Here is a 14,620-nt window from a genome sequence, read left to right on the forward strand (position 1 = left end):
AAACAAACAAAAAAAAATTAGCTGGGCATGGTGGCACGTGCCTGTAATCCCAGCTACTCAGGAGGCTGAGGCAGGAGAATTGCCTGAACCCAGGAGGTGGAGGTTGAGGTGAGCCGAGATCGCGCCATTGCACTCCAGCCTGGGTAATAAGAGCGAAACTCCGTCTCAAAAAAATAAAAAAATAAATAAAAAATAAAAATAAATAAAAATAAAAATACAGATCCTAGTCAGTCACAGCAGCTCACGCCTGTAATCCTAGCACTTTGGGAGGCCGAGGTGGGGAGATCATGAGGTCAGGAGTTCAAGACCAGCCTGACCAATATGGTAAAACCCCATCTCTACTACAAATACAAAAATTAGTTGGGCATGGTGGCACGTGCCTATAATCCCAGCTACTCAGGAGACTGAGGCAGGAGAATCACTTGAACCTGGAAGGTGTGGAGGCTGCAGTGAGCCAAGATCACGTCACTGCACTCCAGCTTGGGCGACAGAGTGAGATTCTATTTCAAAAAACAAAAACAGATTCTGCCTCCTGGTGTCAAGATTCATGGGAAAATGAGTGGTCTTTGCTGAAGGGTTTTTTGAAGTGGCATCTTCAAGGGAAAACCAGGTTTCAGTTAAAGGGGAAGAAACCTGGGAGTTTTGGGGCATCATTTTGTTATCGAGGACGGACAGACAGGAGAGGGTAAAGACAGGGAGGGGCTCAGCAGAGCAGTGGCCGAGCTCACATGTGTGAGGGACCCTGGGGGCCCAAGGCTACATGGGGGTAAAAGTATACATGGAGCTCAGCCTGCCACATCAGAGAGAGGTGCAAAGGAAAAAATGCCAGGTACTTAGCCACATCTAGGGCAATTCTTCAGTAGTAAGCTACATCTGTTTTGAAAACAGCAACAGGAGGTATTCCAAACACCTACTATGTGCCAGGCATTCTGCAACAGCAATTCATTTCACCTTCACGGCAATGCCACAATCACCTCTATTTTACAGATGAAATGTAGGTCAATGGAGTTAAAGCCAGTCACTTGGCCAGTCACGGCCAGAGCCAGAACTTAAAACCAAGTCTTGGTGGAGCGCGGTGGCTCACGCCTGTAATCCCAACACTTTGGGAGGCCGAGGCGGGCAGATCATGAGGTCACAAGATCAAGACCATCCTGACCAACATGGTGAAATCTTCTCTCTACTAAAATACAAAAATTAGCTGGGTGTGGTGGCTTGCACCCATCATCCCAGCTACTTGGGAGGCTGAGGCAGAATTGCTTGAACCTGGGAGGTGGAGGTTGCAGTGAGCTGAGATCGCGCCACTGCACTCCAGCCTGGTGCCTGGTTACAGAGCAAGACTCTGTCTCCAAAAAAAAAAAAAAAAAAACCCAAAAAACAAACAACAAAAACAAAAAAAATAAAAGTTATTGGCCAGGCGCAGTGGCTAATGCCTGTAATCGCAGCACTTTGGAAGGCCGAGGTGAGTGGATCACCTAAGGTCAGGATTTCAAGATCCTCCTGGCCAACATGGTGAAACCCCATCTCTACTAAATATACAAAAATTAGCCAGGCGTGGTGGCAGGTACCTGTAGTCCCAGCTACTTGGGAGGCTGAGGGCAAGAGAATCGCTTGAACCTGGGAGGTGGAGGTTGCAGTGAGCCAAGATCAGGCCACTGCACTCCAGCCTGGGTGACAGAGCGAGACTTTGTCAAAAAAAAAAAAAAAAAAAAAAAAAAAAGAAAAAAAGTTATTCTTGCAAGAAAATATTCTTATAAGACACACTCCCATAGAAGGGGAACAAACACTTAATGACATCTATATATCAGGAGCTTCATATACATTTGATTTAATCTATGAAGCTGGGGTGGATGGCATTATCATTTTTAGTTGGGGAAATTCAAGTTCAGGGAAGCTACAGAATTTGCCTGAGGTTGCAAAGCTCACAAACCAGAGAGCCCAAATTTGAACCCAGGCCTGTCTGCTTCCTCCCTCCATCATACTAAGTTGCTATTTTTCCATAGGGATACAACAGAGAAGACCTAACTCCGTCATCTTTGATTCTCCCTTCCTTCTTGGCAACGCCACGCCATGCTGTTCCCTTCTGGTGGTTTTCAACCTCTCCTTCACACACAGAAAATTATCTACCACATCTGTCCTACACAGAAAGACCCACAGCCTTTTATGAAATTTTTGTTATAAAACATTTAATGTTAACCTACAATACAATGTAAACTTTTATGAAAAAAATTTGAAGTACACTAGATTTCTTCAGTAAATTATCACATAACTATTCAGGTGCAGTACAAGCTGGGGCACTGCATCCATTGCGGATGGATTTCCGTTGCTGCGTTCCTCACAAGTCATGAAAAACCAGTTGTAGAGTGGAGCACCAGATCATGATGCCCCTGATTTTGCATTCTGGGGGTTATCACTCCTCATTTCCTGAAACTCTTTGCTTGGCCTTGGCACCATTAGCAATTTTCACAAATGCTCAGTTGAAGGTTCTAGGTTCTTTTTAGCTTAGTTTTTCAAAGAGATAAGTATTACCCTCTGGCCATCTCTTACTCAAATATAATGGTGGAGACAAGCAAGGAGAAATTAATATTTGCTGCAGGAAATTCTGCAGAAGTGGAAGAAAAGACCAGAAGGGGCCCACTGAGGGTACAAATATTCAACTGACTCCAATCAGGTGTCTTTGCTTGGTCACTTCCCATGGTTATTCAGCTGCATCTTGGGAGTGCAGAACAATACTTGAAAGAAGTGTTTTCGTTGACTTGCCATTTGGAAACAACAGCTGAAATATCCCAGAAGTGATGTGGAAACAAGAGCAAATGCGTGCAGATCGCCGGCTTCTCAGTATTTTCTCCTTCGCAGGTCCCATCAAACTTCCAGAACTCCTTGGGAGTAACACAGATTGTACTGGCATTGACAAAATGTGCAGCCTGGATCTGACTTAGGAGGGAAGAAAATGGCACCTAGGCGGAAGCACTAGGGCCACCAAGGAGACAGGCCTAGGGTCTCAGTAAAGCAGAACTGTTTCAAATGGGACAGGACAGGAGCATGGCGTTCCGGTGAAGCCTCTTGAAACCTAAAGTAAATCGGTAGGCCATCTCAACAGTTGTATTCACATAAAGGGAGACCCTTCTTAATATTGGGGCAGCTGACTCCCTTCACTGAACAACTGTTATCAAAAGGCAAGAGGCATAAAGTGCGCATTGTGGAGAAAGATGAGACTGAATTACCATGGAAAAAAAATCCTAACTTCCCCAGAGGTGTGGACGAGATACCTATAGAGTGTACCTAGCCTCACAAATGACCTTAATACTCTCCTGCGTGCTACTGGCAAACAGCTGTGAATTCCAGACAGGGAGGGAGGCTCTGAGTTAAGTGGAAAAATTCCTCTGCATGCTTGTCAGCAGGAAGCAGATTTCACATAAAGTCAGCCTTAGATGGAGAACATGGGTTATCCTGCTGTTCACTCCAGATACATTTGACAATAGTCAGATGGTAATTCCCGTTTATGTGGCCTTGGGACAGCAGAAAAGAAAGTAAAATGGACATCCAGGGACAGAACTAAATTTTCCTAGAGATGGTGTTCTAGACAGCTGTGCCAAGGCCACTGAAAATTTCTCAGGCTCTCCAGGTTAATTTCTGTGGTGTCCCTTACTCTGCCACATGGGCTTTACCCCAACTACTAAGGACTGCAGAGGACAGTAACTATAGAATTGCTACCAAAAACAGTGGTCCTTAGGTTTTAGTTAAGCGAGAGAGAAAGCCTTTGCAGCTTACAACTCTAACAAGTTATGCTTTATGTTGATCTGAACCCCCGTCCTCACAGCATGCCAGGAACTACAGTAACATCAGTCAGTTGCAGTGGTACAACAAGCCTGCACCAGTCTAGCTACAGAACACTTTGGAATACTTATCAGAGCACAATGGCATCTGTTAATACATGGCTTGACCCATGTACCCATTACCATAAACTCAACCACAGACGAGACATCCAGAGGTTAAAAAAAAACCCTATTACTTCAACACAGCAATAGAGAGAAAGGATAAAAGCTGCCTCCAGAAGGTGGCTGCATCAGAAACGAAAATGTGCCTTCCAATAGTTTACACAGGCTGGGAGTTCTGTCTTGGCTCCCTTCAAGGCCTCTGGTTCTTTCTATCCTTAAAACAGTTAATACACTTCCACTGAGACAGGCAGGGCACTCTCCGGTGGTTCTGCTGGCTCCACCACAGGCCCTGCTAGTCCTTTGGAAAGGCACCAGGCTTGGCAATTCAGGAAATCCCAGGAAAGCCAGGAGCAGCATGCACATGTCTGAAGAGGAATGAAGAGCTGCTATCCTTTGGTTTAGACCCCATAACCACCACCTGGTACAGACTCCAAGGAAAAGCTGCAGTTGTGTGTATCTTTACACACACAGCCACTATGGGGCCACAAACACAGATTTCCTCCCACTGCTCCAAGTGGGGTGCACAGGTGATAAGAAAGGACAGCAAGAGTTGGACCAAAAAGAATTACCTCTCTGGGAACGTGAGAGGGACAATGGCAGAAATAAGCACAAACCAGCCCAGGGCACTTTTATTACACTACTGTGGGCTAAAGGAGCCCAGGGCATAAACTCATGGGTTTAAAGAATTGGCTCTTTATCAAATAAAGAAAAAAAAAATACACCTATGTCAGCCTCATTCCTTTGGTCATTACAAAACAGAAACAAAGTTATTGAAAAATTATGGGCAGTTCAAGGAACATCTCTGCTTCTCTGCTCTGTGCTTTCTCTTCCCTCTCTTCCCCAGAGGTAGGAGAAGTCCTCAGGAGATGCTGCAAGTAGCTGGTTGACGGAGGTTTTTCACTTTTATTTTCCATAAAAGCAAGAATGAATAAGAACTAGTGGGAATGTCCCCTTCCCAGATGGGACAATGGATGGGTTGAAGGTGAAGAGAGTCTGTTTGCTGGAAGATGTGTGTGCAGAGGCCATAGGAAGGGTGGGCTTGCTGAGTGGGCACTTTCGTTGCTAACCTTGCATGTGCACACACAGGTCGTGACTCTTGTGGGCAGCATGGTTTCTGATCCTTCCTAAGGACGCAGCAGTTTTTTAAAAAAAATATTGTATTATAATAATAATAGGAATTTCTCTCTTTTGTTTTTTGTTTGTTTTTTTTCTGTTTTGTTGTTGCTGTTTTTTTCTTTTTTCCCCATTTCTTTTAGGAACAGGGGTAGGAGGGGAGAAGAAGAAAAAATGTCATTCGTCAGTTAGGTCCTGAACAAAAAGAACTTCTGTGTGGCTGAGTCCGGCCTCCTGTAGCGTGGGGGGATTGGGCCACTCCTCTGAAGGGATGCAGGGCAGCACTCGCCTGGGAAAATTGGCTTCAATCTGAAACTTTTCAGGGCTTTCCTTCAAGGAAAATAAGAAGTCATGGATTACCTGTAGAAAGGTCACATAGAAAAAGAATGGTGGTGAGAAAAAGACACCCACACACCCACACACCCCTATGAAGTCAAATATCCCCCAACTCTACCCACGATGATTCTATATGAAGAAACACATACACACACCAACTATGAAGTCAAATATCCCCCAATTCTCCCCAGGATGACTGTATATGAAAGAAACACATACACATACACATACACACACACACACACACACACACACACACACACACACACACACACAAAACTATGAAGTCAAATATCCCCCAATTCTCCCCAGGATGACTCTATAAGACAGACAGACACACAGACACACAGACACACACACACACACACACACATACACACACACACAAACTAGAAGTCAAATATCCCCCAATTCTCCCCAGGATGACTCTATATGAAAGAATCACATTACATTGTAATTCTAGATCCTTTCATTTCCCATGGCATATACACGGGCCAGCCCTTTTAAAAACAATTACACAAGCCCAACACTAGTCCTACTCTGAATTAATCTGTTTCTTCTTTGACATGTCTAATAAAATGCTAAAAAACTTAGAAATAATCACAAAGTTACAGAAAAATTTTTCTTCCAATCAGTTGCGAGTGAAGTGCCAACTATAAGACACATGCCCTCAAGTATTCTGAGGTGATCACTGAGTCACAGGACACTCTTCTGTATAAGCACTTTACCTTCAAAGTCAGGAAATGTAACTGACATGTTATTTCTATAATACATTATCTTACTATTTAGGCCCCAAAGTTTTGACAATTATCTTTTACATAATAGCAAAAGGATCCAATTTTAAGCCTGTCAATCAACGTGTGGATAAAGAAACTGTGGTGTGTGTGTGTGTATATACACAACTATATGATGGAATACTTCTGAGCCATAAAAAGCAATGAATTAACGGCATTTGCAGTGACCTGGATGAGACTGGAGACTATTATTCTCAGTGAAGTAACTAGGAATGGAAAATCAACCATCGTTCGTTCTCACTGATATGTGGAGCTAAGCTATGAGAACGCAAAGGCATAAGAAAGATACAATGGACTTTGAGGGGAAGAGTGGGAGGGGGTGAAGGATAAAAGACTATAAATAGGGTGCAATCCATACTACCTGAGTGATGGGTGCACCAAAATCTCATAAATTACCACTAAGAACTTACTCATGTAACCAAACACCACCTGTACCCCAATAACCTATGGACAAAAAAACATACAATCAATAAATGTGTTGCACTGATCTGTCGAATCTCTTAAGTGTAGAACAAATCCTCAGTCTTTCTTTGATTTTCAGGACCTTGAAATGTTAAAACATTGCCAGTTGGTTATTCTGCAAATGTCTTCAATGTATTTCTCTGGTGTTTACTCATAATTAGACTCTGGTTGTGTATCTATGGCAGGAATATTAGAGAAATGCTGCTGCATTCTACTCAATACTCCCTATTCAGGAGCACAATTTCAATTTGTTCCATTATCTATGATGTTCACTTTGGTCACTTGTCTATGGTGGTATCTGCCAGGTCTTTTCACTGTAAGTTAGTTTCCTCTTTGTAATTGCTGAGTATTTTGTGGGGAGGTACTTTGAAACTATAAAGGTGGTCTGTTCCTCAAACTTTCATATTTATTTAAATCAACATAGATTAATGATTTCCTATTTATTCAATAGGTTACAATGTTACTATCGTTATTCAATGTTCAAACTGTGCTAGACGGAGTCAGCCTGAATGTGCCAGGCTTCTGTGCCTTTCTGACATGTCCCCATCATTCTCTGAACAATTCCTTGCTTTCTGGCACAGTGTTCCAGGTTCTTTTTGTGTATTTTGTAGAGACAAGGTGGGGTTGGGGGGTGGGTGCAGCATCTCCCTATGCTCGTCTCTAACTGCTGGGCTCACGGGATCCTCCTGCCTTGGCTTCCCAAAGTGAAGGGATTATAGGTGCAAGCCACTGTGCCTGGCTTGACCTTTTATTTTCCCTCCCTCAGCCCCAGAATCAGCCATTTCTCCAAGGAGTCCTGGTTCTTCTGCCATTGAGGAGTTGCTGCTCCTAGGCATTCTCTATGGACACAGCAAGAAAGCATGTGTATATGTATTTGTGTGTCCCCGAATCTGCATCTGCATCTACAAAAAATATACACATATAAAAATCATTCCCCTCCCCACATAAACCCCTACCTTCTTATACAGACTCCTTACCCCGATCTGGCTTTCACATCCCACCTTGAGCCAGTTGGGTTCTGGCTTTCCTGCATATGCCCCCCACATGTGGATATAGTTTCACATGATCAAGATCTGAAAACTGATATGAATCTCATCTCTGTGGGAATGCCCTCCTCGCCCTGCTCTGACTCTGAAAGCCACAGGTAAAATCCTTACTGAGAAGGAGGCAGTATCAGGAGAGTCCGCGATGCTAAGTGTGTGAGATGCCTGTGGAATCAGCCACTGCCGTCTCTCCCTGTCTGCTCTGTGGCCCCCTCCATCTAGCATTCTACTTCTAACAATTCTGCCAACCTTTTTCAGATCAATCCCAAAGATGAGAAACATGCCATTCAAGTTATTTTTCATTTTTGGGAGGAATCTATTCCTATTTTCTTTTTGTTACACCTCTCAGAATGATGAATTCTCTGGGTTTTATCCCCCTCTTTGTGAAGCAGTCCTTCATTTCTTAAACTTACCTCGTTAAGGATTTTTTTTTTTTTTTTAATTTGAGGCAGGTCTCGCTATGTTGCCCAGGCTGGAGTGCAGTAGTGCAAACACACGACTCACTGCGGCCCCTCAACCTCCCAGATTCAAGCAATCCTCTTGCCTCAGCTTCCCAAGAAAGTGGGATCACATGTGTACACCACCATACCTGGTTATTTTTTTAAATTTTCTGTAGAGACAGTCTTGCCATGTTGCCCTGTTTAGAGATTTTTAAAGGGCTATAATTCCAGAGTTTAAATAGTAAATCCAAGTTCCTCTCATCTAATCCATTCATGATTTTATAAACTTCTCATAGTCTATCAACCTCACTCATTTTCAGTTTCCTTCTCTTTTTGCAATTCCCATTAATGTTCATTCCTTCTTTTCTCAAGATGCATCAATTAGACTAACACCAACTATTCTCGGTATGAAACCTATATAGGTTTTATTTAGAGTGAAAAAAATACTTTTTTTTTTTTTTTAAAGACAGAGTCGTGCTCTGTTGCCCAGGTTGGAGTACAGTGGTATGATCTCGGCTCATTGCAACCTCTGCCTCCCGGGTTCAACCGATTTTCCTACCTCAGCCACCCTAGTAGCTGGGATTACAGGTGCATACCACCATGCCCAGCTAATTTTTGTATTTTCTTGTAGAGACACAGTTTCATCAGGCTGTTCTCAAACTCCTGACCTCAGGTGATTCACCTACCTTGACCTCCCGAAGTGCCGGGATTATAGACGTGAGCCATTGCGCCTGGCCAAAAAATTACTTTCTGATTCCTTTTTAATCACTTCTTGAGAATATCTAACAGTGGTACAAACTTGGCTTTTGTTTATTTTTTTTGAGATGGAGTCTCACTCTGTTGACCAGGCTGGAATGAAGTAACAAGATCTGCACTGCAACCTCTGCCTCACAGGGTCAAGCCATTCTCACATCTCAGACTCCCGGAGTAGCTGCACCACAGGTGTGTGTCACCACGCCCAGCTAATTTTTGTTAGTAGAGATATGGTTTCACACTGTTGGCCAGGTTGGTTTCGAACTCCTGGCCTTAAGTGATCTGCCTGCCTTGGCATTCCAAAGTGCTGGTATTACAGGCATGAGCCACTGCACCCAGCCAGCATTTTTCATTTACCAATGACAAAGGCTTGATAACCATCAGGAAACAGATTACATTACTACCAGAGGTCCCTTTTGGTTTGCAATGGACAGAAAAATTAGTTCTGGCCTTTGGCTCTCTTATACATTCATTTAAAACAAAGTCAGCTGCCTCTTTTCTAACCACTCATGGGACCTGGAGATTTTTCTGTAGTGTATGCCTTTTACATTAACATTTCACTACTCTCCAGAGCCAAGCATTATCCACAAATCTGTCACTCCTCAAGATTATTTACGAAGGACCAAGTTCACAGAAAGATGACACAAGGTCTTTTTTTTGAGATGGAATTTCACTCTTGTCGCCCAGGCTGGAGTGCAATGGCACGATCTCTGTTTACTGCAACCTCTGTCTCCTAGGTTCAAGCGATTCTCCTGCCTCAGTCTCCCCAGGAGCTGGGATTACAGGTGCGTGCCACCATGCCCGGCTAATTTTTGTATTTTTAGTGGAGATGGGGTTTCACCATGTTGGACAGGCTGCTCTTGAACTTCCAATCTCAGGTGATCTGCCCACCTCGGCCTCCCAAAGTGCTGGGATTATAGGTGTGAGCCACTGTGCCAGGCCATCTGTGAATGTTAAATTACAGGCCAGCACTACCAGGGTACTGTTTCTTTACATTTCTTTCCATCTCTAAGCCCCATTTATGACCAAGCCTTTCTCTTAGAATAATCTCAGGTGGTCATGATGTTCTTTCTTTAATAGGAACCCATCAAAAAGTCTTTAAAGGTCAGTTAATGAATGGTTGGTTCCCTTTTGGCCACAAGCCTATTCTGTTCCACAATTCTAACAGATTTTTCCTCCAAAACTCTGAGAATAAATTTTGGTTAGGTTTTTCAAATATAGTTTTATCTGTCAGAATTTTTGGGGTAGAAACTCCACATAGCTTGTGTGTACAATAGTAAAATTACTAGAGAACATGAAAGCTAAAATATATATACAAACCCACAGTTAGGAATCAGAGAAAACCAGGGGAAGGAAATTAACTCTAACCACCTACTACATGGTGTGTATTGTGTGAGGCACATCCATGTTATCTCAACTTAAAAATTCAAAGTTAGAGATGTGAGGCTGGGTGCAGTGGCTCACGCCTATAATCCCAGCACTTTGGGAGGCCGAGGCAGGAGAATCACCTGAGGTCATGAGTTCTAGACCAGCCTGACCAACATGGTGAAACCTCATCTCTACTAAAAAATTACAAAAATTAGTCAGGCATGGTGGTGGCCACCTGTAAACCAAGCTACTTGGGAGGCTGAGGCAGGAAAATCGCTTGAACCCAGGAAGCAGAGGTTGCAGTGAGCCCAGATAGTGCCACTGCACTCCAGACAGGGTGATAAGGCAAAACTCTGTCTCAAAACAAAGTTAAGAGGCATGAGCACTTCCCCCAATATAAATAAATGCATAAGCGAGAGAGAAATAAAACAGGGAAGCTAGTTGCTTCTCTCTCACCAGAATGCCTTGTAACTTTTATAATTCTGTATTAGTTCTCTGAGTCTTACATTCTGTACTGGCCAATAAACTCCATGAATTCCAAAACCACGTCTCACTCATCTAAATGAACCCTGGAGTATCTAGCTCAGTGTAAGACATACCGATCTTCAGTTCAAACTTATTAGAGGGCAGATTATAGTTCCAGTTCACTAATGGGAAATCTGAGGCCCTGTGAAAGTTTTGTAACTTGCCCAGTGTTCACCAGGTAAACAAGCAGAAGCAATGAATGTACTACCCAGCCTCACCTGACTATAGTGCATCCTCTTTTAATTATGAGGTTTACCTCTGATTATTCTGAGTGATCAGGGAAACCGCAGAACCCTAGGAGCTAGGCAAAATGTTGATAATTTAATCTTAACAACAATCCTACTAGGGAGTGCCTATTATTAAACCCACTGTGCAGATAAAGAACTTGAGGCTTAGAAATTAGGTAAATTGACCAAGGAAACATCTAGTAACCCTGGAAGAATGAAAATTTGATCCTCATGCTGTGAGACTCTGAGTTTCTGCTTTTAATGACTTCCATATGGAAATGACAAACACTATTACATAACTATCACATACACAAAGTGGCCTCAGAAAATGGGGCTTCTTTTGGTCTAAGTTAGTAGAAAGGGAGAGACACTGCATCCAAACTGCAAGTGCACTTATATTCAGCTATGTCATCCCAGTGCTTTGAGGTCACTGGAGACAGAGCTTTTCTTACAGAGCAGGGTTTCTGGTGGGATTCTGAAGCCAATGCAAGAGGAGAGACAGAAGAGGCTCCCATCTTCAAACAATTAAGTCTTTTGTGGGACTTTTATGTAAGGTACCTTTTTGTCTTAGCAGAGCCCAAACATGATTAAACAGAAACTTAAAAAGTGATTTGAGATGGAAGCTAGAACTGAAGCGGCCCACGGCAGTCTACTGTACTCTTCCTGGTATCCACTGATGGCATACCTATCTCTCTCACTCTCTCTGTGTTCCCTGTTCATCAGAGTAGCAGATACTCCAACACCACTCTCAAGAGTCAGTAAAAGCTCCAAATCTATAGCCCAGATGTTACATACACTTCACAGAATTTAGGTGGTCCTTACTGTTAGAGACTGTGAAAAGTGGAATCGTCTTTCTACTCGAGAATCATTGGGTAATTTGAAGATGATCTTGACACTTTCAGGGTCATCAGGGGAAGGTTCAGGGGGCAGGCATTCCAACTTCCTTTCCTTTTCCTCTTGTAAATTCTGCAGAGACACAAAGCAGAGGTTAGGGTATGGCTCAAGAAATAAATACAATGACCATGTAGCTTTATTATGCAGTCAGAAGAAAAATTAATGACTAAGTAGTCTAAGAAAAACCCCTTGGGAACAGTCAAAAACAACATAACTTCAAAGTATTATTGCATCTCATGTATTATATATTGACTATGTCTAGTTATTTAACTATTTGAGAAAAAAGGGAAAGGGAGCAGGGTGCCGTGGTGTGTGCCTATAGTTCCAGCTACTTGAAAGGCCACAGCAGAACTGCTTGAGCCCAGGAGTTTGAGGGTGTAGGATGCTATGATTGCATTAGTGAATAGCCACTGCACTCTAGCATGGACAACACAGTGAGACCCATCTCTTAAAAGAAAAAACAAAACAAAACCTAGTATCACACAATATCCTGAGCCAAATAAAAAAATAAAATAAAGGACACACACACACACACACACACGCACACAAAACCCCAAAAATAAAAACCCAAATAGGCCTGGCCCTGTGGCTCATATCTGTAATCACAGCATTTTGGGAGGCCAAGGCAGGTGAATCACCTGAGGTCAGGAGTTCGAGACCAGCCTGACTAACATGGAGAAACCCCGTCTCTACTGAAAAATACAAAATTAGCTGAGTGTGGTGGCACATGCCTGTAATCTCAGCTACTTGGGAGGCTGAGGCAGGAGAATCACCTGAACCTCGGAGGCAGAGGTTGTGGTGAGTCGAGACTGTGCCATTGCACTCCAGCATGGGCAACAAGAGCAAAACTCTGTCTCAAAGAAAAGAAAGAAAAAGGAAATGGTTAAAAGCACTGGTTATAGGTAAGAGGTAATACATAATCAAACAAGATAATGTATGTCTCAGTATGATTACTAGGGAACAAACTAAACAAAACAAAAATAAAAAGATAATGAGTAAAACGCCAAATTAGCTAGTACTGGCATTAAGAATGAATATTTAGGGCCAGGCATGGTGGATCACGCCTGTAGTCCTAGTACTCTGGGAGGCCGAGACAGGCATATCATGTGAGGTCAGGAGTTCAAGAGCAGCCTGGCCAATATGGCAAAGCCTGTCTCTTTTTTTAAAATTTTTATTTAAAAGAATGAATATTTAAATTGTATGAAAAATTTAAATAACCCATAATCCCAACATGTTCTAGTTTTTTCTTTGTTTTTTCTCTTAGTCTAAGGTGGCTCTAATGCTTTCCTTTCACACTTAAGACCAAGACGGCATACTCTTGGCAGTCTGGGAACAACAGGGAACAAAGCCACAGGTCCATTACCCGCCGCCGCCTCTCCTCTGCCAGCTTTTGCTGTTGCACCTCTTCCTCCTTCCGCCGCTTACGTTCCCGCTCCTCCCGTTTCTTTCTCTCCTTTTCCTGATCGGCCCTGAGAGAGGCCAGGTAGGCCTCATCCTGCTGTTGTCTCAGCACCTGCGTCTGGTTTCTTTCTTCCCTGCGAACAGATTGAAAGCAAGAAAAGAAAAATAGCACTCTCACAAAGTTCTGTTTTCTTATATTGAAATTCTCTCTCTCTCTCTCTCTCTCTCTCTGTGTGTGTGTGTGTGTGTGTGTGTGTGTGTGTGTAAAAATGTTGATATTCTTAGCAGATGACTATTTCACATTGCCATAAGGGATTCAAGAAGCAGAGCATGGCAGAATCTGAATAAGCCACCTTTTTTCTCAGTTTAATTTGGCAGAAAAGTTGACAGCAAGCTTTCCTCTCTGTTTTTAAAAATAAAACTTTTCTCCTAATTCTAACAAACGTAACACAGTACTGTTATTATGAAGGGATCATCAACATCATATTTTACATCAACTCCATTTTGGGTTGCTGCATTTTTGTACTGCTCTCATAAAATCAAAACACACACATATATATCCATACAGACTGTAGCAGATCTGAAATATGTAGAGTTTTCAGAATTATTCAGAGACTCAATAATCAAAGATAAAACACTAACATTTGACATATCTATCTTCTCCTCAACAGATTTTTGTTTTCTCTTAGCCGAAATATTTAGCCAATCAAAACAGTTGAACAGATGAAACATTCTTACTTCATACTTTTTTTTTTTGAGACAGAGTTTCGCTCTTGTTACCCAGGCTGGAGTGCAATGGCGCAATCTCGGCTCACCACAACCTCCGCCTCCTGGGTTCAGGCAATTCTCCTGCCTCAGCCTCCTGAGTAGCTGGGATTATAGGCACGCGCCACCATGCCCAGCTAATTTTTTGTATTTTTAGTAGAGACGGGGTTTCACCATGTTGACCACGTTGGTCTCGATCTCTCGACCTTGTGATCCACCCGCCTCGGCCTCCCAAAGTGCTGGGATTACAGGCTTGAGCCACCGTGCCCGGCCTGCTTCATACTTTCTTTAAAAATTAAGATAACATTTACATGCAGTGAAATGCACAGATCTTAAATGTACAATTCAATGAATTTTGATAAATATAACCACATAACCACCACTTCAAGATTGAACATTTCAGTTACCTCAGAAAGTTTCCTCTTCTATACTTTTTTTTATGCAGTTAAAACAACATTTATAGGGTTCTGATCTTGCATTTTTCCTTTTTTTTGGAGACAGGGTGTTGCTCTGTCACCCAGGCTAGCTAGAGTGCAGTGGTGCGATCATGACTCACTGCAGCCT

The 14,620-nt window shown here is 42.8% G+C and overlaps 1 protein-coding gene across 3 annotated transcripts in view; it reads right to left on the reverse strand.

Moving 5' to 3' along the window:
* Positions 1-2,156: 2,156 nt before the first annotated feature.
* The window catches only part of FAF2 (Fas associated factor family member 2), a 66,836-nt gene continuing 54,372 nt past the window's right edge, over positions 2,157-14,620 (reverse strand). For all 3 annotated transcript variants that reach the window (XM_039460492.2, XM_074390458.1, XM_074390459.1), the window contains exons 9-11: positions 13,254-13,425; positions 11,819-11,962; positions 2,157-5,408 (exon numbers count right to left, since the gene is read on the reverse strand). In XM_039460492.2, coding sequence (XP_039316426.1) covers positions 5,226-5,408; positions 11,819-11,962; positions 13,254-13,425 — 499 coding nt within the window. In that variant the 3' untranslated portion in view covers positions 2,157-5,225. The remainder of the gene's footprint in view (positions 5,409-11,818; positions 11,963-13,253; positions 13,426-14,620) is intronic.

Source organism: Saimiri boliviensis, chromosome 20, assembly GCF_048565385.1.
Source record: "Saimiri boliviensis isolate mSaiBol1 chromosome 20, mSaiBol1.pri, whole genome shotgun sequence".
NCBI classification, from domain to species: Eukaryota; Metazoa; Chordata; class Mammalia; order Primates; family Cebidae; genus Saimiri; species Saimiri boliviensis.